General features: G+C 35.1%; 1 protein-coding gene across 1 annotated transcript in view; it reads left to right on the forward strand.

Moving 5' to 3' along the window:
- The window catches only part of Dhc98D (Dynein heavy chain at 89D), a 192,204-nt gene that overhangs the window by 140,268 nt on the left and 26,341 nt on the right, over positions 1 to 25,595 (forward strand). Inside the window, exons 45-51 of the mRNA XM_069822419.1 lie at positions 898 to 1,076; positions 4,484 to 4,643; positions 6,845 to 7,046; positions 11,012 to 11,154; positions 15,176 to 15,337; positions 20,494 to 20,665; positions 23,158 to 23,289. Coding sequence (XP_069678520.1) covers positions 898 to 1,076; positions 4,484 to 4,643; positions 6,845 to 7,046; positions 11,012 to 11,154; positions 15,176 to 15,337; positions 20,494 to 20,665; positions 23,158 to 23,289 — 1,150 coding nt within the window. The remainder of the gene's footprint in view (positions 1 to 897; positions 1,077 to 4,483; positions 4,644 to 6,844; positions 7,047 to 11,011; positions 11,155 to 15,175; positions 15,338 to 20,493; positions 20,666 to 23,157; positions 23,290 to 25,595) is intronic.

Consider the following 25,595-nt stretch of genomic DNA (forward strand, 5'->3'; position numbering starts at 1 on the left):
GCTTCTCTGCAAATGTGTAGTGTAGTATGATAGACAATCAGTTGTTTGGACCTGCTGTGTTACCGCATCGTCTTACAGGACATCGTTATCTAGACTTTCTAACGAGCTCCAGCATTATTGGAAGAGGTTCCTTTGGCTACAAGGATGTGTATGTTTTTCCAGCATGACGGAGCCCCTACACATTCTAGTCATCAGGTGATATATAATCTAAATCTAACATTCCCCGGAAGATGGATCGGCAAATATGATCACTTTGTTTGGCCACCAAAGTCCCCGGACGTTACCCCTTTAGATTTTTGCCTGTGGCGATGGTTGAAAGGCGAAGTCTTCAAAGAGAAAGTAAACACAAGAGGCGATTTAATCGTTCGGATTATGAATAATGCTGCCCTCATAAAAGAACGCCAAGACGACCTCAGAAGAGACAACGTGGTGTTGTCAAGAGAAGTTGAAAGTGCATTGAAGTCGGTGGTGGAATTTATGAAAATCAACTATGAACATAATCATTTGCCTTTGCTTAACACCTTCTTGGGTTACATTTTAACAGCTGTATCTCTGTACCCAATAAAAATTGGACACAAGTTCATATGAACTCTTTTACCCAGAACAGTCCATACTATCACCCCCTAAAATATTTACTATTCCTCCTGAAACACCCTGTATTTAGTTACTATCACAGCTGAATGTGAACATTTTCAGTAAGTACTTATTATGGTCGGCAGAGTGAGCTAATAGTCGCGAACGTGAATGCACCTCAATGATAAACACAACCTCTAAATTATTCGGTGAAAGTTTAACTTTCGTATGAAAGCAACGTAAATTTACCGTGAAAGAACACTGATCATAATCTCAATCTTATTTTTATTTGGTAAAATTAGTTAATTTTGGTTCACTCTGCAGTGGTTCGACCTGGACAATCCTGAGGCTGTGGAATTCCCTGACAAGTACTCTGAGAAGACGAATGCCTTCCAGAAACTGATGCTGCTTAGATGCTTCCGTGTGGACAGAGTATACCGTGCTGTCACCAATTACATCACTGAAATCATGGGAGAGGAGTACATAACCCCTCCAGTGATAAGGTGTTTCAACTATACTGCACATAGGCCTATATTACGTTCCTAAGGGCGGGCGGAAGTCTTTCTGCACTGTGCTCTTAAAGACTTTAAGAGTATAATCGAAGTATTCAAAACAGAGAACATAATTTCAGAAATTCCTTCCTAACATGTAAAGAAAATATAATAAGTTATATATAAACACATGATACTAAATATATTTAAAAAAAATATACCACAAAGTCTGTCATTAAAGTCATAAACAGTATGGCCAACTAACGGGAACAAAACACATTTCAACATTTATATAATAAGTTATATGAGTGTACATATCATATGTATATCTTTGAAAAATATTGGAGTGCAAGAGGTCAAATGACTTTATTGTCAAACGCCTGGCATTAGAAAACAACGACAACAACAATATATCATGTGTATTTCAAAATTTAGTAGGGGGCCTACATAGAGAATTAACATTGCCATAAGAGATCCAAGTATAAGAAATTTAAAGTGAAATTTTATGTAGCTGGCTATGTGTAAGAAATGAGTAGGCCTTGTAGAAAAGAAGGCTATTTCTGACGTCTGAATAATGTGAAGTAATTCATTGCCGTTACTGAGCAACTGACGTCTGAATAATGTGAAGTAATTCATTGCCGTTACTGAGCAACTGACGTCTGAATAATGTGAAGTAATTCATTGCCGTTACTGAGCAACTGACGTCTGAATAACGTGAAGTAATTCATTGCCGTTACTGAGCAACTGACGTCTGAATAATGTGAAGTAATTCATTGCCGTTACTGAGCAACTGACGTCTGAATAATGTGAAGTAATTCATTGCCGTTACTGAGCAACTGACGTCTGAATAATGTGAAGTAATTCATTGCCGTTACTGAGCAACTGACGTCTGAATAATGTGAAGTAATTCATTGCCGTTACTGAGCAACTGACGTCTGAATAATGTGAAGTAATTCATTGCCGTTACTGAGCAACTGACGTCTGAATAATGTGAAGTAATTCATTGCCGTTACTGAGCAACTGACGGCTGAATAATGTGAAGTAATTCATTGCCGTTACTGAGCAACTGACGTCTGAATAATGTGAAGTAATTCATTGCCGTTACTGAGCAACTGACGTCTGAATAATGTGAAGTAATTCATTGCCGTTACTGAGCAACTGACGTCTGAATAATGTGAAGTAATTCATTGCCGTTACTGAGCAACTAACGTCTGAATAATGTGAAGTAATTCATTGCCGTTACTGAGCAACTGACGTCTGAATAATGTGAAGTAATTCATTCCCGTTACTGAGCAACTGACGTCTGAATAATATGAAGTAATTCATTGTCGTTACTGAGCAACTGACGTCTGAGTAATGTGAAGTAATTCATTGCCGTTACTGAGCAACTGACGTCTGAATAATGTGAAGTAATTCATTGCCGTTACTGAGCAACTGACGTCTGAATAATGTGAAGTAATTCATTGCCGTTACTGAGCAACTGACGTCTGAATAATGTGAAGTAATTCATTGCCGTTACTAAGCAACTGACGGCTGAATAATGTGAAGTAATTCATTGCCGTTACTGAGCAACTGACGGCTGAATAATGTGAAGTAATTCATTGCCGTTACTAAGCAATTGACATCAGATGTTAATATTTTCGTGAGATATTATTCAATTGACACTCCAGCATAAGCGTTTCACATTGAAATCAAGGTACTTCTACAAATTATTTTTTTGTTAAAATTATTTTGCATAGAAACATCACTTCACTCGTGAAATAATGAGATTTATCAACTGACACTTTTCGTTTTGGTTTAGCAAACTTTAATTTGAAATGTAACAAATCAACTCATTTGGCTACTCCTTTTTTTGCACATTTATGCTCCAAAATAATAGTTTCATCTCAGAACACTCGAATTTGTTTTATCTACTATTATTAAAAACTTAAAACACTTGTAAATTGAAGCTACCAGTTAGTCAGGGAACCGGGAAATTTATCACTTTGCTGCAGACAGCATGGGTGTGAAGAATATCAATGACTGAAAATAAGATGGCGATCACATTTTAACTCCAATAGATTCTATGAGATTCCTCACTAATATTAACAGCATCAAAATGACAATACAAGAAAAAGCACTGATTCAATATGAAAAACTTATCAGATTACCAGGAAACAATTGGCATTCATACAGTCCTCTCTGTAGATTGAAAACTCAAAAAAGTTTCATATCCATTGTTCAAGAATTAAAACAGAAAATCAATATCCCGAATTTAAAAGAAAACTTACAAATTAAACCAAACCCTTTAACTCTATTAAATATAGAATATAATCTAAATTTAACAGAAGAAATACTGAAATCAGAAGTAAACACTGAAATACTGAAACAATTGTCTTTAGAGACAATTAATATTAGGTACCCTCCACAAAACTGGCTTCATTTATACACCGACGGATCCTTGATCTCCAGAGAACAAGGTGCCGGTGCAGGTGTTACGTGCTGTCTCTTCTCACTTTATAGATCTCTTGGATAAGGAACAAGTTTTGATGGTGAAATCATTGCAATAAGGGAAAGTCTCAGGAATCTTCTATGCCATATCAGTAAATTTAGGAATGCAGTTATATTGTCAGACTCCAAAGCAACTATTCTATCAATCGTCTCTAAACACACACCTTCATCTCAAACAGCAGAAATAACTAAAATGCTCTCTCAATTAATATCACTCAATAAAAGAATTGTATTCCAATGGATACCATCCCATTTTGGAATCCTGGGAAACGAGAATGCGGATGCTTTAGCATAGAAGGGCAGCACTGCTACTTACAGACCTGTTACTAAATCTACGTATTACTCTGTGAAGAGATTTATTAAATCTACATACTTAGACTTCAACAAACAAAATTTGATAACTCAATCCCAAGGGAAAAAATGGAACTCTCTGCATCAAAATCCACAGTTAATTCCCGATTTACCACGAAAATCGTCTGTAGCTGCATTTAGATTGGCAACAGGCCATGATTGTTTGGCCAAACACCTGCATAGAATTGGAATATATCAGTCCCCTAACTGCCCATTGTGAAACTCAAACCAAGAAATGGATTCGGAACACCTCAAAATCTGTGCTTCAGTGGCTGGTCATGATAATATCTTTGAAAAATATTGGAGTGCAAGAGGTCAAATGACTTTATTGTCAAACGCCTTTGTCAAACGCCTGGCATTAGAAAACAACAAACAACAACAACATTTTAATTTGATATTATTCGATTTTTGAGAAATAAATCTTATGTGTCTCAGATTTAAATGATATTTCTTTTCTTATGTAAACTTGTTTTCAAACTTTTAATGATATCGTAATTATGACATTTAAATAACACCAAAATTTAATAAAATACGTAGCTAAGTACCGCTACAACTTGAATATTAATTATCATTTACAGCTTGGATGTCATATTCGAGCAAAGTACACCTCTGATGCCTGTGGTGTTCATTCTGAGTCCAGGATCTGATCCAACCAGTGATTTAATGAAATTGGCAGATCGTTCGGGATTTGGAGGAACCAAATTCCGCTACCTCTCCCTAGGCCAAGGACAGGAACCTGTAAGTGCACAATAGGGCCTACATAAAACTGAAATAGCGTGTTTCATACACGGTACTTCTAATATATATTTTGTTTGTCCCTAATTTAATTTCATAATTATGTTTTCAAACGTGCATGTAAACAGTAAGATTTGATATTGACAAATGAAAGTAAGAAAGAATAGTACTGGATCTCCGAGAAAGGAACATTTTGTAAGACTTAAAAGAATTGAAAATTCGAAAGTGTGACATAATCTCTAGTAGTATAAAGAGGAAGAATTGTGATGGAAGAAAACACGAACTAAAAGACATTCAAGAAATAAAATGTTACTTCCATTCTTGATCCCGAAAGAGTAGATTTGGTCAGTTTGAGTCTTCAATCAGTGTACAGCGATTTCCCCTTAACTATTGTGCTGTGTAAATAATATATGTTCATATTCAATCTCTACAGTGCATACTTGCATACATACATACCTGCATACACATACATACATACGTACGTACGTACGTACATACATACATACATACATACATACATACATACATACATACATACATACATACATACAAACGTACATACGTACGTACATACATACATGCATACATACATACATACATGCATGCATGCATGCATGCATACATACATACATACATACATACATACATACATACATACATACATACATACATACATACATACATACATACATACATGGTGAACCTTAACTAATGTCATTAATTTCAGAGGGTTATTCTTTGAGATATTTTAAACAAAAAAAGTTTAATGCAATTTTTCTCGTTTTTGCTTCATTTTCGAGATAAAGTTTTTTATATAAAACATTTCACAGCGTGTTTTAGGGAAGTCATTGATATAATTCCCAATATGCAGAGTCAATTTAAGGGGTTAGGTACAGCTTACAGCAGTAAAAGTTTGGAAATATTCAACATTTTTTCCCTCAATTACCGTATCTTGTAGAATAATGAAAACTAGTATGTGTAAAACACTGTCTTTCTGCTATATGACAAAAATATTTTCACGATTTAAAAAAAATTATTTACATTTTTTTTTTTTTCAAAATTCAGTTCACCGTGCAGTGATGAAGCATTTCCCACATAACTCAAAACCTATCCAACATTCTATAATGAAATTTGTTGTATGTATTTATGCATGTCATATCTACAATGTGATGCAAGATCACTTCTCTATCTTTGATATATTGTCTGATAAAAAATAAATTCTTTTTTAAAATGGTCAAATATCAGTATTTTCTTCCAACACAAAATAAAAAAAAATATTTATTAAGGAATTTAGTTCAAAGAGCATGATACAGTAGACATGAGTTTCAGTAATAAAATAAAAGAGAGAGAACATGAAAAAGTTAACAAGTTAATGAGTTATGAGGGAAAAGCTTCATCACTGCACAGTAAACTGCCACCATATTGAATTTTGAAAAAAAAAAAAAAGAAAATATAAATATTTCTTTTTAAATGTAAATTTTTTTATTATAATAGAAGGACAGTGTTTTACACACACCAATTTTCATTATTGTACAAGATACAGTAATGGAGGAAAAAAATGTTGAATATTTCCAAAAATGTTACTGCTGTAAGCTGTACCTAACCCCTTAAGAGAGCAATGCATTATGATAGTAAATGATTTAAAGAATTTTAGTTTTGCCCTTTAAATGAGCACAAATTTGATCCGAACAAATGTAACTTTTCGTTCTGAGAATGAATTTTAAAATATTACATTCGTTCCGATCAAATTTCTGCACATTTAAAGGGCAAAACTAAAATTCTTTCAAGCATTTATTATCATAATACTCCGCTCTCTTAAATTGATTGAGCATATTGGGAAATACATCATTGACTTTCTCAGAACACGCTATGAAATGTTTCATATAAAACGATTTTTATCTGGGAACGGAAGTAAAAACGAGCAAAATGGTATTAAACTTTTTCGTTTGAAATATCTCAAATAATAACCCCCTGAAATGAATGACATTACTTACAATTCACTCCTGTATGATGGTTGGGTTGGTGGATATGTAGATACATGAATGAGTGAATAAATTAACTAATTAAAACTTTAGGATACTACTCTAGGAACATCTGCTTGCTTATCGGGGAGTTAAAAAATGCATCATGAAGAATTTAAGTTCCAACTAATTAATGAGTGTTATGCTAAATTTTTATGTTCCCTTTATTTTACTTTCTGTCAGATTGCCTTGAACATGCTAGAAACAGCTGCCAATAGAGGACAGTGGCTAATGCTACAGAACTGCCACCTACTGATAACTTTCTTGAGAGTCTTGGAGAAGGAGCTGGAGCAGGCTACCAAACCCCATCCTGACTTCAGGCTGTGGATCACTACAGATCCGACGCCCACATTTCCCATCGGCATCTTGCAGCGATCATTGAAAGGTATCTTATGGAAAAAATATACATTCACATCATACACGTCGCAAGATTCAGCACGGTCATTATTAAATTATTATTTCGCCTTTTTACCAACTTCTTGTAAACAGTAATAGTGACCGTTTCAGTTCAGAAATGTTAAGTATCAAAATACAGGGTGTATATAATAGTACATTATGCATCGAGCCTATAATGATAGTAATTAAGAATCGAGTATGGATATTTATGAAACGAGCGCAAGCGAGTTTCATAATTTTCATACGAGCTTCTTAATTACCATTATAGGTGAGTTTCATACGACTTTTTATGCTCGACCATATTTCTAGCTTGAAATTACCGGTATTCAGATGTATACATTTTATTTGTAACTGACAAGATCGGAAGTGACCTTGTTCTAGGTCGTGAATTGTGAGATGTGCGCAGACGCGAAAGTATTGATTTTTTTCGAGGAACAATAATGTCATTGACCTTGACGTAGTCCCGTTAAACTTGATAATATTATAATATTATAACCTTGATTATTGAATTCGACATTGAAAAACGAGATGACAAATTGAATTTATTTGAATATTATTTACAATTAACGCTAATTAATATAGTAACAGAACATAACCTTCTGCGACAGTATTGGATTTCCAGCCTCCGTGACTTTTCACTAATTCTCTTTCGATTGCATATCCGAGAATAATCGATACTTGCGGTTTTATAACGGTACAAAGCTGACTTTTCATTGGCTGAACACATGTAAGATGAGTTATCATTGGCTGAAGACCTGTACTTTAATGAGTAGGTGTACTTTAATGACATGCATTAAAGGACTGCTACCAGATGTATAATTAGTACATTTCGGCATGGTCGAGCATAAAAGAATATAGCTATTTTAAAAGTGTTTACACACAAATTCCACAATTTGGGACATCTGGCCGAAATCTACGGCTGGCCACTAGGATCCAGAATACAAAGCAGAGGTTAAATTAAAAATACAATATGATTGTGGAGAGAATACGGAACAATGATAAATTTAAAAATAAAGTACAATTTCATTTCGGAGAAACATGATATGAAAATACATTGAAGAGTAATGAAATGAAGTAAAAAAAATTACATAGTATTATATTGTTGTTGTTGTTTTCTAATGCCAGGCGTTTGACAATAAAGTCATTTGACCTCTTGCACTCCAATATTTTTCAAAGATATTATCATGGTCAGCCACTGAAGCACAGATTTTTAAAATGGCAAGTTGTAGCCGATTTAAGTGAACACCATAGTTACATAGTATTATACAAGTTATTGTGTAAAATGGATCATGAATCTCTCAATACCATTAGACAAATTTTGTTAATGTCCTCATTAGAAAATTTAAGAGAAAGGAGAATGGTTTCGGTTAACTTAAATGAAGTTCCTTAGCGTCAAAAAGAAGTCCTTTCACTTCCCATGTATTAATATTCATTTTGTATCTCTCACTGAAGTGAGGAATACATGGGTTGTAAATAGACTTCTTTTCATCGTTAACGTTATTGGCTTGTTGATCATCCTTCTCAAAACGGACAGTGGGGTCAAGAATGAGGCTTCTTTGATTCCGGCGATCGATGGCTATAATGTCTGCTCTTCTCGTTGACCCATTCTCAGCCAAGCAGTGCACTTCTTCGTAAACCTCCCACTTTGCCTTCCGAAGAGTGGTTGCGATGGAGCTTCTCACTTTATGGTGGCGATTGTTCCTCAGTAGTTCTCCTTTAGGGCAATAACCCAAAACATGCCCAAGGGTTTCTACTTCGCTGCATCCTGGATGACGATACTTTTGATCTTGAAAGGAACGATCTGGCACCGATCGTACAGCTGCGATGTTTGTGGACATCTTTATGGCATTGGTCCACTCTGAGGATGATATCTCTCTTCTATTACTAATCCAAGAGTTGTTTTTTGGATCTTCACTGTAAGTCACCACTCCTTTGCCTTTTTGTGGAAGAAGGCACCAATTATTAAACGACCTCCGCCGTAACTCAGATCTTAAACTTCGGCCTGTCATCGAATGTGCTTCTGCGTTGTTGGGAATATTCAATTGTGAAAGAGCTTCTTGTTTTTCCGTTTCAAGATTCCTGCAGAAATGGAGATGTTCGTCATTTATTTTTAAAAGACTTCTGGCAATGTTATAGTGTTGGAGGTGTACTTCCCATTCAGCATTAAATAAACCAAGGCCACGAAGATGCTTCGGAGCATATAGCATGTCATTCGGACTTAACTATGACAATAACAAAACTCATGTTAAATGAGTAACATCTCCAGTTTACGTTATAAGTTAGTTAAGTTACTGTAGCTTCAACGAAAAAGAAAGGTCCATAAACCTTTCGTTGGGAAAGAGCACAAAACACATTACGTTTTGGGGCGTCTTGTTCGACTTTTACGAATTCATAAGAATTTTCAGATCCCCAGAGTTTGACATTGTGCGTGTTAAACTTTCCACTAATATGAAATGTTGATTCATCACTGAACACAACACAGTCAAGAAAGTGATTATCTTCCTGCTGCAACATTTCAAGCTCGAAGTTGGAGTGCACAGCGCAGTCAGTAGACTTTAAATCCTTTAACAATTGTAAACCGTTACTTTTTCTGGATGTAAATATTTTCTGACGCCTATATCGTTGTCTTTTGAGAAATTTACATAGCCAGAGAGATGAATGTTTATGTGACAACAACGAAAATTATAACGATGTATCGAAGGTAATCTGCCTCTACCAGTATCCACTAAAACTCCTGATTTTGTGCATCATTTTAATGTACAGGGATATCATTTTATTTTTACTTCAATTTTTATTGTACCTGAGTTTTTTAATGTACTTCACTCCCATCCCTTCTACTAATGAAGTTCAACCGTCCTCCACACAGATCCAAGACCGCATATACAGTCATAGTAGCCTTACGGTCATAGTAAACAGTACGTTCCAAAAACATGTTCGGGTTTTCCAATGACGAAAGTGCTTTCAATATTGTATCATTTTCGCACAGGTACTGTCGTCCATTTGCCTACGTCGCCTTCCGGTTTTCCCCACTAGCTTCTATTCGCCTCTCTGTAAAGGCTAGTGGCTGGGCTGTCTTAGCTCTTTTCTGAGAACATTAATTTCTATTAGGAATTGGACGTCTATGTAATATTATACAACTGCTTAAATAGCTTAAATGAAAGGGCCTCGTTAAGTAATTAACTGTCATGTGATTTCCCCCATTTTTACGACCTTGCGACAAAACCACTTGGACAATAGATAGCATGTCTGAGTAATTTTATCTTTTCGGATCGAGCAGAAGTGAAGATTGAATTTACAATACGTAAGATACTCTTTTACAGAGTAGGTACAGAATTATTTCAAAATGAGTTACTAGTACGAAGGAAGAAACTGATAATAGGAATTACACACATTAGAACTGAAGCCTGTATCGAAATGAACGGCCACCATTTCGAAAAATGTGTTTAAATATCCATATTATGATTATTTTTCAATTTAACTTCATTCTCTATATTGTACGCTAATGTGCCGTAGACAGTATAATATACACTGCATAATGAATACGTCCGAATGGACAGCTCAGTTCGTGAGTAAAAACACTTATTGTTAACACAGTACTGTATTTTGATTAAACAAAAACCCAATGAAAATTGAGCTCAAAATCGCGATATTTCCTAGTTTACGTGAATGGATGAACTACTTTTCTTCCCTCCTATACCTAGTTTGTATATTAAGCCAGTATCATCGAACTCCAGTTGTGGAAGGGGGTAGCAACCGTTGATCCAAAGGTATAGCGAGGTAAATATTAGAAATGTTAGTAAAAATAAAATGATGTCCCTGTACTTACAGTTTAAAAGTAACACATGGACGAAAAGTTCTAGCTTTAAAAAGTGGGATATCCCACTGAAGCCCCCTCTGTGCTTATATGAATTTGACAGCTTAAATATTTCACACTCTTTACATTATTCATTGCAGTGGTGACGGAGCCTCCGAATGGACTGAAGCTGAATTTGAGGAATACGTACTTCAAATTAAGAAGCCAAACGCTTGAGAATTGTAACCATCCTGCCTATAGATCTCTTGTATACGTGCTGGCCTTTTTTCATGCCGTCGTCCAGGTAACTATAGGATGATCCGTTTGGGTATGGATAAAATATAAAACACCGTAAAACATTTACTACTGAACTTTATTTGTTGAAACTTTGTGCATATAACACTGAAAGATGGGAGATTCCTCAGAGCTCAACATGACCCCCATTGCTCACACTGCACAACTCATAACGGTGATGCAATTCAGCCCATGTCCGTTGCAACATAAGAGAGGTGATTTTGTTGAAAAGCTTGAGTAATTTTTACTCTCAGATCATCAATGTTCCTGGGTTTCTGTGAATAGACAATGTCTTTAACAAAACCCCACACGAAGAAGTCAGGAGGGGTTAGATCTGGGGAGTTTGGGGACCAAGCCAAGAGATAGCTGCTTCTTGTATTGGGTTTCGCCTGCGACCTCCTGCATGTCTTTTAACACAGAACTGTTTCTACAAATGTTTGATACCACACCATTATGGACTCGTATTTAGATACATTACGCACATCATACTCACGTCGAAATTCCCTTTGAATTCTTTTAACACTCTAGAATTTAGCATACCGAAGAACACAATGTGCCCGCTGTTGATTTGTAGTAGTCATTTTAATCATTTACGATTTTCATTTGTCCTTTCAGATTATGCATTGTTGATGGACTCATCTTTTAATCATAATATAACCAGCAAGAAATTTTTCCTGCTATCATAATAGCTGTATAATAATAAATTAAAATTATCCATACCCAAACGGATCAGATTGTATAACTGGGATTCTAAAACAAACTCAAATGCAATTATTGTGATGTTCTATTTAATACAAGGGTCGTTCCGAAAGTAATGCCTATTTTTTTCTGTTGACCTGTAACGTATGAGCCCGATGTCAGTGGCGTTGTAGTAAAGGCTGAACCTTCACACTATTGTCCTGTTAGTTTGGTTGTCGTGCAACAGACGGTGGCAGCAGGGCAATCTACCAAAATGGCATCTAACATAATACAGATGCGTAAGAAACAGAGATGTGTTACTGAATTCCTCACTGCCGAACAAATTTCACCCATTGACATCCATCGACGTTTGCTGAAGGTGTGCGGAGGCCATACAGTGGATGCGATCACAGTGAGGTCGTGAGTAGTCCGTTTCAACTGTGGAGAAAATGACAGTCTTTTGTGATAGACGGATGCCTTGGTGCCTGGAGAAACTGTCAATTCTGGCTAAGCTGAAAGCCTGAATTTCCAGAGTCAGACCAGATAAAAAAAACCTTTCGCCTGCAACACGATAAGGCTAGGCCCCGCACCAGTTTCGCGATCACAGAGCACGTTGCAAAATTTTGCTGGATTGTTCTATCACATCCATCGTATAGTCCAGACTTCGAGTCTTCAGACTTCCATCTCTTTGAATCTATGATAGATGGACTACGTGGGCAACATTTCCAGACAAGGATGCTGTCATCGCAAATGTAACAATGTGGCTTGCCTCTGCTAGTTCAGATTTTTACGAGCGCGGCATACAGGCTCTCGTTCATCGCTGGCAAAAATGCATAACGAATGGTGGTGACTATGTGGAAAAATAACTATGTAGCTGAAATCTTAGTTTGTTTAAATGTGTTGTTGTATCTGTTGCACAATTTCCATAGAAATAAATAGGAGACATTAATTTCGGAACGCTCCTCGTATGTGCAGTCTTTCAGACTTCAAAGCCTCAGACGATGTGGAGATAATGGAAAACGGTTTTATCAGAAGGGTACTTTGTGTAAAGTTATCTACAAACTTACCGTCAAACACAAAAATCATATAACCTATCTGGAATCGAATATCAGTCACATTTAGTGAGGCGCCATCAGTTGACTTAGGTACGACAACCATTCAAATATGATGAATACATTTGTGCTGTTACTTTTATGGATTGAAATAAGCAGTCTTGATGGTTCACGTCTAAAGTTTGGGCTCCGGGTTTAATACACAGCTCCGGCGAACATGATATTTGTAGTTGATGCCAATGTTGCGAGGATTTTTTCGAGGATTTATATTTTCATAACTTCTGTTTAAAAACGACAAAAAAGGCTACTTCCAAATACACGCGTATTTCCTCTATTTTAAACAAGTATAAACGTTGGTTCCAATGATCATAGGTAGGGATGTGATTTTATGGTGATTGTTTTAGCATGATTTTGGCGATTAAAATGGTTTAATTTCGTGAATAATTTGTAAAAAGTAAGCAATTTCTATCATGTTTCCCACTGTAAAGGAACTTCAAAATAAGGAAATAAAGTTTTTTAATTATTATTGAAACAAGTAACAGAAAATTGTTTGTGTCATTAATTAAATACATAATTCAATTCCATTTGACTCTGAGGGGATGACGTCACTATCTTGATCTCACGAAGGCAATTGTTGCGGGAAAAAGAAATGTTGTTGTTGTTTTCTAATGCCAGGCGTTTGACAATAAAGTCATTTGACCTCTTGTACTCCAATATTTTTCAAAGATATTATCATGGCCAGCCACTGAAGCACAGATTTTGAGGTGTTCCGAATCCATTTCTTGGTTTGAGTTGCACAATGGGCAGTTAGGGGACTGATATATTCCAGTTCTATGCAGGTGTTTGGCCAAACAATCATGGCCTGTTGCCAATCTAAATGCAGCTACAGACGATTTTCGTGGTAAATCGCGAATTAACTGTGGATTTTGATGCAGAGAGTTCCATTTTTTCCCTTGGGATTGTGTTATCAAATTTTGTTTGTTGAAGTCTAAGTATGTAGATTTAATAAATCTCTTCACAGAGTAATACGTAGATTTAGTAACAGGTCTGCAAGTAGCAGTGCTGCCCTTCTTTGCTAAAGCATCCGCATTCTCGTTTCCCAGGATTCCACAATGGGATGGTATCCATTGGAATACAATTCTTTTATTGAGTGATATTAATTGAGAGAGCATTTTAGTTATTTCTGCTGTTTGAGATGAAGGTGTGTGTTTAGAGACGATTTATAGAATAGCTGCTTTGGAGTCTGACAATATAACTGCATTTTTAAATTTATTGATGTGGCACAGAAGATTCCTGAGACTTTCACTTATTGCAATGATTTCTCCATCAAAACTTGTTGTTCCATACCCAAGAGATCTATAAAGTGAGAAGAGACAGCACGTAACACCTGCACCGGCACCTTGTTCTCTGGAGATCAAGGATCCGTCGGTGTATAAATGAAGCCAGTTTTGTGGAGGGTACCTAATATTAATTGTCTCTAAAGACAATTGTTTCATTATTTCAGTGTTTACTTCTGATTTTAGTATTTCTTCTGTTAAATTTAGATTATATTCTATATTTAATAGAAATAACAGTTGTCTACTTGCGCTGCTCCCTGGAAGTAGTCTTTGAAACTATGTGTACATCGTTGCCAGATGTCACGCGCATGTAATGTTGAACGATCAGATATGTAGGAATGTTCATGTATATTTTATAATGAAGAAAATTTTCACGTTTTATTTGGAAGAAAGTCATTTTTTGTGCGAATTCTCCATAAAACCTGCTTCTTGTTGAAAATATCTTGATTATGAAGCAATTCCGTGATTTCTGTCAATTTCGCGAAAATTCTCGGATGTATTTCACGTAATTTTGGACTTTCATAAGAGATTTGCATTTTCCATGCTTAAAATCAAGTTTTAATACATTTCACGTATATCGTCAAAACCAAGAAAGCACATCCTTAATCATAGGACATGGCCTTTTGTCGGGAAGTAGTACAGTACCAGCTTAAAAAGCAACCATATCCAGGAATTGTTTCTTTTAATATAAATACACACTGCAAGTATCCAGTCACAGAAACTACATTTTCTCAATAAATTCTACTATTGCGATCCATTTAATCTGCAACACATTTCATCTCTGCTCCATTCAACTAAATGTGAGCGACAAACATTTCGTTTTGATTCGATTCGACTCCGCTAAATGGGAGCGGACTTTTAGAGATTTTTCCACAGAAAATTATCGTTGAATATAAGGTAAGTACTTTTGCTAAGTGAAATATTTTGCATTTACTTTTATGAGAAAATTACGATGTGTTGACAGGAACGCAGAAAGTACGACAAGATTGGTTGGAATGTGTGTTATGACTTCAACGAGTCAGATTTCAACGTGTGCGTGCAGATCCTGGAGACGTATTTGAAAAGATCCCAGGAAGCCAGAGACCCCAGAATACCGTGGGGCAGTTTGAAGTACCTCATTGGAGAGGTGAGTGCTCAAATTCTTCTTCAATGCATAAGATTGCCTGTCATTTGGTATGGCAGCAAAAAAAATACGCATTTTCCTATTTTATATCCCACCTTGGTAATGGGTTTCATTTATACTTCCGTTATGTAAAGTGGTTTTATTTCACTTTTGTCACTAGTTACATAAATAGCTATTCTAGCCTCAGTTGGCTTTTCGCAAATGTGCCTTAATTGAAGAAAAACGTTTAGGCTACTTCTTATGAGATGAGAACAGTAATATTCTTCCACCCGACCTATTACTTTCATAAAATGTTGTTTAAAATACACAAAATGTATAAGATACAACATATCTAATTAAATACTTGAAAAATGGTTCAATATTTAAAAGAAAACTGGCTGCTCTAAGTCATGCAGGGTTCAGTTAAGGGGTTAGGTACAGTTTACAGCAGTAAAATTTTTGGAAATATTCAACTTTTTTTTCCCTCCATTTCTGTATCTTGTACAATAATTAAAATTGGTATGTGTAAAACACTGTCCTTCTGCTATATGAAAAGAATATTTTTACGATTTAAAAATAGTTATTTATGGTACTTGTGAGGTAAGTGCATCTTTATTGCACGAGTGGAAAGATTTAAGCACGAGGCGTCAGCCGAGTGCTTAAATTACACGAAAAATTATATTTTATAAAAGAAAATATGTTGAAAATAAGTCCTCATGTAATCACATACCATGGCATGGATTTTAGAATCAATACGTGTACTAGGTAGGTCATGATGCAGGAGGCCATGATTAGTAAAGAATGGTATCTAAGGCGTTGGATAAATAACAAATTATAATTAATTATACAATTTTAATATACATTTTTTCATTTTAAACGCGTATTTTCGTCTTTTTGAAGTTTCAGGGATTATTTAGAAGTTTAGAAGTTTTCACGGGACTATTGTGATTAAAATAATTTCACATTTTACTTCTGTAAACTTAAGAGGAATATTAAAAATTAATCATCGTGTCTGTTTAGCTCAATTGGCTAACGCGTGTTGTTTTAAAATCCTATAAACCCAACTTCGCAGGTTCAAGTCTCCTCGCATCCCAAAAGGTAAATTATTACAAAATTTTAAAAAGATGCATATTAAATATGGATGTAATGCACAAATTACGACGTAGCAGATAGAGACAAGAGAAGGAGATTGAGTGTATGTATATTTAAGAAATGGTAATAAAGAAGTAGAGGTAGTGACATCTAGTGATTAATATATTAACTTCTTGAGTAATAGTTCAATGGAAAAGTATACGTGTGTACACGGGTACTAGGATAATACTAATGAACTGTGAGATAAAGTTCAAACTGTGAGGTAAAGTCTTTATCTCACTAGTGAAATAAAGTAACGTTGAATAAAAGCCTACTTTACAAACGCAAAAGTATTTAGTAAAGGCATGTTTTTCGTTATGGTCATGGATAAAATTATTTATATATATATATTTTTTTTTTTTCAAAATTCAATATGATGGCAGTTCACTGTGCAGTGATGAAGCGTTTCCCTCATAACTCATAAACTTGTCAACTTTTTCATGTTATCTCTCTCCTTTATTTTATTGCTGAAACTCATGTTTACAATATCATGCTATTTCAAATACATTCCTTAACAATTTTTTTTTTTATTTTTTGTTAGAAGACAATACTAATATTTGACCATATTTTTATATGAATTTATTTTTTATCAGACAATCTATCAAAGGTGGAGAAGTGATCTTGCATCATATTGTGTATATGACACGCATAAATACAAACAAAAAAAAATTTCATCACAGATTGTTGGATAGTTTTTGAGTTATGTGGGAAACGCTTCATCAGTGTACAGTGAATTGAATTTTGAAAAAAAAAAAAAAAAATGTAAATAATTTATTTTAAATTGTAAAAATATTTTTTTTCATATAGCAGAAGGACAGTGTTTTACACATACTAATTTTCATTATTGTACAAAATACAGTAATGGAGGAAAAATGTTGAATATTTTCAAAATTTTACTGCTTTAAGATGTATCTAACCCCTTAAAAACATCACAGTATCTAATAAAAATATTAGAATTTTTAAACTGTATATCGTAACTCATATAATGATATTGAAATTTTCGACACACAAAGTACAACTATAATCTAGTAAATACAGTCACGAAGCTCAATACGTAAGGAATATGCATCCATTGACAATTGAACTTGCTAGTAGCTAGCCACTAAGATCGCTACTATCGCCTCATCACAGACCCCATCCCTAGAAGACGACAAAATATATTATAGACCTACTTTCGTTATCGTGTTCATTTTAAAAAATTAACACCTTCCCTCCATTATTGAAATATTAAATACATAAGATTTATTTATTATTTTCATGAAATATAGGATATTAAATTCCATCATAAACTCGAAGTTACAAGAAATAGTAATAATATTATTTTTGGGTATTTATGTAAAACGAACTGAAATTTACTATAATCGCTCCACTCATTCAAGATTATAACGATAATAAACTGCGAAACTAATAAAATATTAATTTGCAGTTACCATTACAACAAAATAATGAAGTAAATATGAATTAATGAGTGTAACGTCTCCTCCTTATCCCATATTACTATTCCAATTATTGTATTTTAGCCATTAACATATTTTATTACAACCGATAATGAACATTTCACAATTTACACAACTTTTCTTCACAAGCAACAATGAGAAATAGTACCGGTACTGTCTATTATTCCTAGTACTCCCAGTTGCTAACCGCTTGGAGCGCTGTACCCCGAGAAATGCAAAAAAATCACCTCAAGCTTCGTGACTATATGATATTGTGGTATAACGCCGTATGATTGAACGAGGAATCCTTCGAGATATGTGGTCGGTAACGAAGATCGCCGAAAGCAAGAATAATTCTAGCAGCTAACTCTTCTGCTGTGTCTATGGGTGTTTCATAAAAAAATGATCTAATATGACCGCAAACACAAAAATCAACTGGAGTCATATCTGGGAAACGTGCTGGACAAGCAACTGGACCTGCTCTCCCTAACCAACGATTCGGAAAATGTACATTTTTTAAATTTTTAGTAGGTTATTTTACGACCCTTTATCAACATCTAAGGTTATTTAGCGTCTGAATGTGGTGAAGGTGATAATGCCGGTGAAATGAGTCCGGGGACCAGCACCGAAAGTTACCCAGCATTTGCTCATATTGGGTTGAGGGAAAACCCCCGAAAAAACCTCAACCAGGTAACTTGCCCCGACCGGGAATCGAACCCGGGCCACCTGCTTTCGCGGCCAGACGCGCTAGCCGAAAAATGTACATGTAGCCACATCTGGCCACTATCTCGAAGACGTTAATCCAGTCTTGAAAATGTATGGCAAGGAATATGGCGCTGAAAGTGTTGCTCCTCATAGATTCGCTTTGACAAATCAGCATTGCCGTAAGTTGCTCCAAATGCCTTATGCATGTCTGCAAGTTCAGTATTTATATACCGATACATTAATAATAATAAATTTAGCTTCCCTTATGAAAAGGTTGCCAGATTTGACAAAGCGTGTTATAATATATATAATTTGGAAACACACCTGAAAGGTAAAATGATATACATTTGAAACGGTAAGGGAATCGAATATACAAAATGTCAGAAAAATTTACACCTAAGTAGCGTTTGTGCTCATTTACAGTTAAGAAAGGGGGGGGAAATATAATCAGATATACCGCGAAAAAAATAATAGTACGGATTTATTGGGATTGATGTCTAAACCAATTAACAGCCATCGGTTAAGATAACTTGAAATTTCCATTATCACTCCCATACAAATGATTTCTCAATATGTGAACCGATCCTTTGAGGGCACTAATGGCTATTTCCTATACTATTAAATTAATTAAACAGATCTCACAGACGATATTTTGTGACATACAACAACAAACTAAATTCAATTATTATTTCCATGGTAACAAGAACAGATGAAACATGAATGCAGCCTTAATGTGAGTAATGAGATCTGTCTTTTATACGAAGCATTTCCAGGCAGTACTTTATTAAGAAAAAATGTTTATTTTCATGTCCTCTTTCACATCAGAAAATTAGGAATAGTTATTCTATTACAGCCTGTATATGGCAAAACAAACGTGACAATGATGCTTGCTTTGGTGGAGTCAGTATTTGCACAGCCATCAAGTGTTATTTTGTTTTAAGTTTGATAAGATGGTGGCTAAAGAGTGAACAATACACGTGTAGCTCTCGATGCTGTGAATATGAAAGCACCAATCTGATCAGAGAAAAATTTTCCGAAAGAGAAAATATAGCGGAAAAGTTCCACACAAAATGTGGCACAATCAATCTCATGAGAGTAAGAAAAAAAATATAACATGAATAATTTCGAGGGAAAAATTGTTCCGGGGCCGGGCATCGAACCCGGGACCTTTTTGGTTAAACGTACCAACGCTCTCCCAACTGAGCTACCCGGGTACTCTACCAGACACCAATCCAATTTTTCCCTCTATATCCACAATTATTCAAATTAACTTTACAGGGAGTTATACCTGAAAGCTTGATTTGCACAATACACGTCACTGTTCGTTAACAGAAAACCACAATTTAAGTCATACAGAGTTAGTGTGCACTCAATGTTGGTTGCTTGACGGTTGTCAGCCCACTTTGAGGTCTGTGGATATAGAGGGAAAAATTGGATCGGTGTCTGGTAGAGTTCCCGGGTAGCTCAGTTGGTAGAGCGTTGGTACGTTTAACCAAAAAAGTCCCGGGTTCGATGCCCGGCCCCGGAACAATTTTTCCCTCGAAATTATTCAAATTAACTTTACAGGGAGTTATACCTGAAAGCTTGATTTGCAAAATATAAAATGTTAACGCACTCTCCTTTTAGTCATTAAAATCATTTGATAGTAATTATTCCCCCGCATTATTTTATAATAATGATGTTTCATAAAACATAAATACTCATTAAAACATAACTCAAATGGATCAAGTTTCTGCAATCACAGCTAGAAAGCAATTCCAGAAATTCGCAATGCAATTAGAACGATTAATTTGGGTGTGTCTCAAACACGCATGCATAATTGAGTCAGTCACCACACTTGAAATGAGGCAACTAAAGTTAATAGAGTTTGCTGGTCCGACTAACCGCGCCGATGACTGTTGGTGGCAGGTTATGTACGGCGGACGGGTGATAGATGATTTTGATCGTCGAATTGTGAGGACCTACATGGACGAATACATGGGGGACTTCCTATTCGACACATTCCAGCCATTCCACTTCTACAGGGATGAGTTCGTGGATTACGTCATCCCACCCTATGGCGAGAAGGAAGACTATGTCAGTAAGTACCAAAATATCAGCTCAACTTAATCATCATGTTTTCTCTCTCAGACAAAAATCGAAGCATTCGCAAGAAAATAAATAAACGTAAATACAGAGTGTTTTAGAAATACTTTTACGATCTTCGGAAGCGAGCTCTTTACACCAAATTAAAAAAAGTTTGTAATATCCGAAAATACGTGGTTTTTTAATAATTTCAAGGGAAAAATTATTCCAGGGCCGGGTATTGATCCCGGGACCTCTGGTTGAACGTACCAGCGCTCTGCCATCTGAGCTACCCGGGAACTCCACCCGACACCGTCTCAACTTTTCCCTCTATATCCACATAACTCGCGTGGGCTGACGAAACGCCAGAAACCCACATCGAGTGCACACAATCTCTGTGTGACTTGGAATTGTGGTTTTCCTGAAAGACTATATTTGCATAATATATACGTTACTGTGTACGTTAACAGAAAACCACAATTCCAAGTCACACAGAGATTGTGTGCACTGGATGTGGGTTTCAGGCGTTTCGTCAGCCCACGCGAGTTATGTGGATATAAAGGGAAAAGTTGAGACAGTGTCGGATGGAGTTCCCGGGTAGCTCAGTTGGCAGAGCGCTGGTATGTTCAACCAGAGGTCCCGGGATCGATACCCGGCCCTGGAACAATTTTTCCCTTGAAATTATTCAAATCTGCTTTACAGGAAGCTTTACCTGAAAGACTAGATTTGCACGTGGTTTTTAGTTATAAAACATATTCATCCATTCAATTTACATCATTGGTAATATTAAACAGTCTATTCAAAGGAAATGAAAAACCTCCCGTGATATTTATCAAGACTCTTTCATGAATAAAATAATTAATAAATAGATAATAAAATAAAGATACTAACGCATTTTATTTCCTTATATAATATCCTATTTCAATATTGCATGCGTAAAGAAAGAATGAAAATATTTATGCACAAATACAACTAAGACAATCTAGTGTTAACTACTCTAAACAGAGTGATTTACGAGAATTTATCGTTACTTAAATAGCTTATTTCCGAAGACATTCTGAGCAAAAAATGTCATATAAACATTTGTCCTAATCTCAATATTTTCAGAGTTACACTAATTTGAAGTTCTCAGTAAAAATACCCTTTTCATTACTTTTAAGGGTAAAAAATAATATTGCAAATAGAGAATGAACTATTCAGAAGTAACATTTCTTTAATTGGCTAGTGTTCTGAAGCTAAAAATGTGTTGTCAATTGCTTTGTACAGATTTTGTTTTTCAATTTTAAACTAAAAATGACATCATTCTTACGCACTTGTCACAAAAATTGTTACAAATCATACGACTTTAGGAACTTCATTCTTTACAGTTTAATTATGCATCCTAGCGTACAGTCTTAAAGAATTTACAAGAGTGGCATAATTTGTAACAATTGTTGTGATAAATGCGTAAGAAAATGTAATTTTGTAGTCAAAAATCTAAAAAAAAATCTGTACGAAGCAACTATGGAATTCACAGCACATTTTTAGCTTCAGAATACTACTAATTAAACAAATGATACTCCTGAACAGTTCATTCTTTAGCTGTAATATTCTTTTACCCTTAAAACTCAAGAATAGTGGTATTTTAAAAACAAATTCAAATTAATGTAATTCTGAAAATATTGAGATTAGGACAAATGTTTATATGACATTTTTTGCTCAGAATGTCTTCGGAAATAAGCTTCGTAAGGAACGGTACATCCTCGTGAATCACCCTGTATAATAGGCTTCCTAGTCAATATTATAATTTACCAATCAACTGGTTAAATAAATCCTTTTTACTGTTTTGGTGAGTTTTAAACACAAATTCTGATGAAATAGCCTTTCAATAAATAGATGTTTTGCATTTTGTTAGTATAAATACACTTTTGAATTTAATTTTTCAATTAGAACTAAAAAAAAAGAGCAGGCATTTATTGTCACATATTTATATGAACTTTAAATGTTATTTTAGTGCCGAGAACTTACTCCGAAAATTTGTACAAGTATTTCAGGAACATTCAGTATAAACAAAAAATTAAACCTTAACTCAGAAGCTCGCAAACTCCTAAGTTTTTAGAATTTTTTAATATTCTCTTATTTTTTTGTGATTATTTACATTTTAGGGTTACGTTTCAACTGCGATTTTTGCATTTTCATGCTAGTTTTACAATTAATTTTATGCAGTGACATTTACGAATAATTTTCGATGTTAATGGACTCTAACGTAAGAATTAATGAAACAAAATATCTTATGAAACATGAAATTATTCTTAGTCCAATTATTAATTCCTATTGAGAATTAAAATACTAATTAGGTATACGCGGTCGATATACCGCGGTATTACAAAATGAGCTATCTTGCTAGTCTCTGGACTTGTTTATCGTGGGTTCAAGGTTGATTAGCGGCAAAGGACTGAAATTTCTTTCGAGAGGGAAGAAAACTAGCGCACGTGTTTACTGCCTTTCGTAACAGTATCATATTTTCAGATGCCATCGAGGAGCTTCCTCTAGTTAATAGCCCGGAAGTATTCGGACTGCACCCGAATGCGGAAATTGGATACTACACGCAGGCCGCCAAGGAGATGTGGAGCCATCTGGTGGATCTGCAACCGGTGACAGGTAAGATATTTTCTCGGCGTCCAAAAATAACAAATATTAGTTTATTTCATAGTTAAATAAATGTGGAGACATATTTGTCACGCCATGATCTAATCCTCACAGCCCTGCCTACTATTGAATATTTGCACAACACTTCTGTAGGTTAAGTGATCATGTTGTTGTTGTTTTCTAATGCCAGGCGTTTGACAATAAAGTCATTTGATCTCTTGCACTCCAATATTTTTCAAAGATATTATCATGGCCAGCCGCTGAAGCACAGATTTTGAGGAATGGGGGACTATTTTACCTCCGGATAATTTTACCTTAATGGTACTCATTTCATATTGGAGTGAAAATGGCAAGTTGTAGCCGATTTAAGTGAACACCATGTTTTAACGTTTTGGTGGCTACTTCATTCACACACAACCCCCAGAATGTCTGGAGGACCACACCTGCTATTGGTCGACGGGTCCATTGGACCTAGCTGGGAGATCTTGTTGATCACCAGCTTTCCCTCTTAAGCCACTGGAGGACGATTTTAGTGCCATAGCAGGTCAGCACTAGGAACAGAAAAGTAGAAAGAGGAGGAAGGAAAGTGAAATGAACCCCTAGGCCTCGAATCCTCTAATACTGTCGGGGTCGAAGAAAGTAAGAGTTCAGTCAGAGGACTGAATAGGAAAGGGTAAAGAGGGAATTAGGTATTGAATAAAGAAAAATTATACCAAATTCAGTCATTAACTCATCAAGCTGACCAGTGTTAATTGATGAGTAGCCCCTCCCTTTAGTTCAGCTTGTAAAATTATGCTTACTAACAGTTGCACCACGGGAAGGTAGGGATGGGACATTGGGTATTTGCCCAGGTTGGTTCCTTAAAACCTTCAATGGGAAGGATTAATGGCTCTCCCCCCTGTATCCGACAGATACTCTTTTGCAGCCAAAGTGATCTTGTGAGAATCAGCATTAACATACACACATACACATAATTATACACATGCATATATGGGCCTATATTCATTTAAAATTGGCATCTTAAAATATGTGAAACTGTTCTTCAAATATATCTGGAATTACAATACTGAATGAATTAATTCATTCAATGCAAAAAATTGCGACATTTTCACCTAAGGTCAAATAATTTATCTTTTTTTACTTCGTCGATCATTTTTACGAAAGAATTTTACCGCAAATGTTATTTAGAACGGCTATTTTTCATAATAAACAGGGATATGATTTTTTAAATTAACGATTTACGTGAAATGTATTAAAATCTTAACTTAATGCCTTGAAGATGTAAATTCCTTAATCAAAGTCCAAAATTAAGTGAAATATATCAGCTAATTTTCGCGAAATTGTTAGAAATCCACGAAATTACATCATAATCACTATATATTAACAAATAACAGATTTTATGAAAGATTAGCAAGAAAAATAACTTTCTTTAAAATAAAACTGAAAATTGTCTTCGTTATAAACTATGTTGTTGTTGTTTTTGTTTTCTAATGCCAGGCGTTTGACGATAAAGTCATTTGACCTCTTGCACTCAAATATTTTTCAAAGATATTATCATGGCCAGCCACTGAAGTACAGATTTTGAGGTGTTCCGAATCCATTTCTTGGTTTGAGTTGCACAATGGGCAGTTAGGGGACTGATATATACGAGGACATTTATACATATTATATCGTTCAGCATCACATGCGTGTGACATCTGGCAACGATGTACGCGTAGTTTGAGGAACTACTTCCAGGGAGCAGCGCAAGCAGACAACGGTCATTTCTCTATTAGTTTCAAAAGGATTTTTTCAATATTAATTAAAAATAAATATTATTTTATTATTTTTTTAAATTCTGTTTTGGATGCGAAATATATGCAAAATTGCTTTTTTTAAAGAAATATTCACAGAAATTAAACCAACTTAAACACCAAAATCAGAGTAAAATAATCACCATTAAATCATCACATCCCAATAGTAAGATTGTTTCAAAATCCGTTTTTCCGAAAGTTTTTTTTTTTTCGAATGGACGTTTCTTAAAATGAATATAGATCGAAAACAATTTTTCTGAATGAGACAAATTTCCTAGTGAGGAATGCTGTATATGGTTGTTTCTAAGCTATAACAATATTAACAATAATTAAAATATATGCATCTATAACATTGTTACAGTTACTACGGATTTCTGAATATAAAATTCTAGTTATATCATTAGCAGAGATGATAAATTTTTGCAGTCACCATAAATGCGAAATGTGCCCAAGTTCTGATGAAGTACGTAGGTAATTTTATGTTTAAAACCACGTTAGGTAACTTATATTAAGTAGCGAAATTGA

This window comes from Periplaneta americana, chromosome 3 (assembly GCF_040183065.1).
Source record: "Periplaneta americana isolate PAMFEO1 chromosome 3, P.americana_PAMFEO1_priV1, whole genome shotgun sequence".
NCBI lineage: Eukaryota > Metazoa > Arthropoda > Insecta > Blattodea > Blattidae > Periplaneta > Periplaneta americana.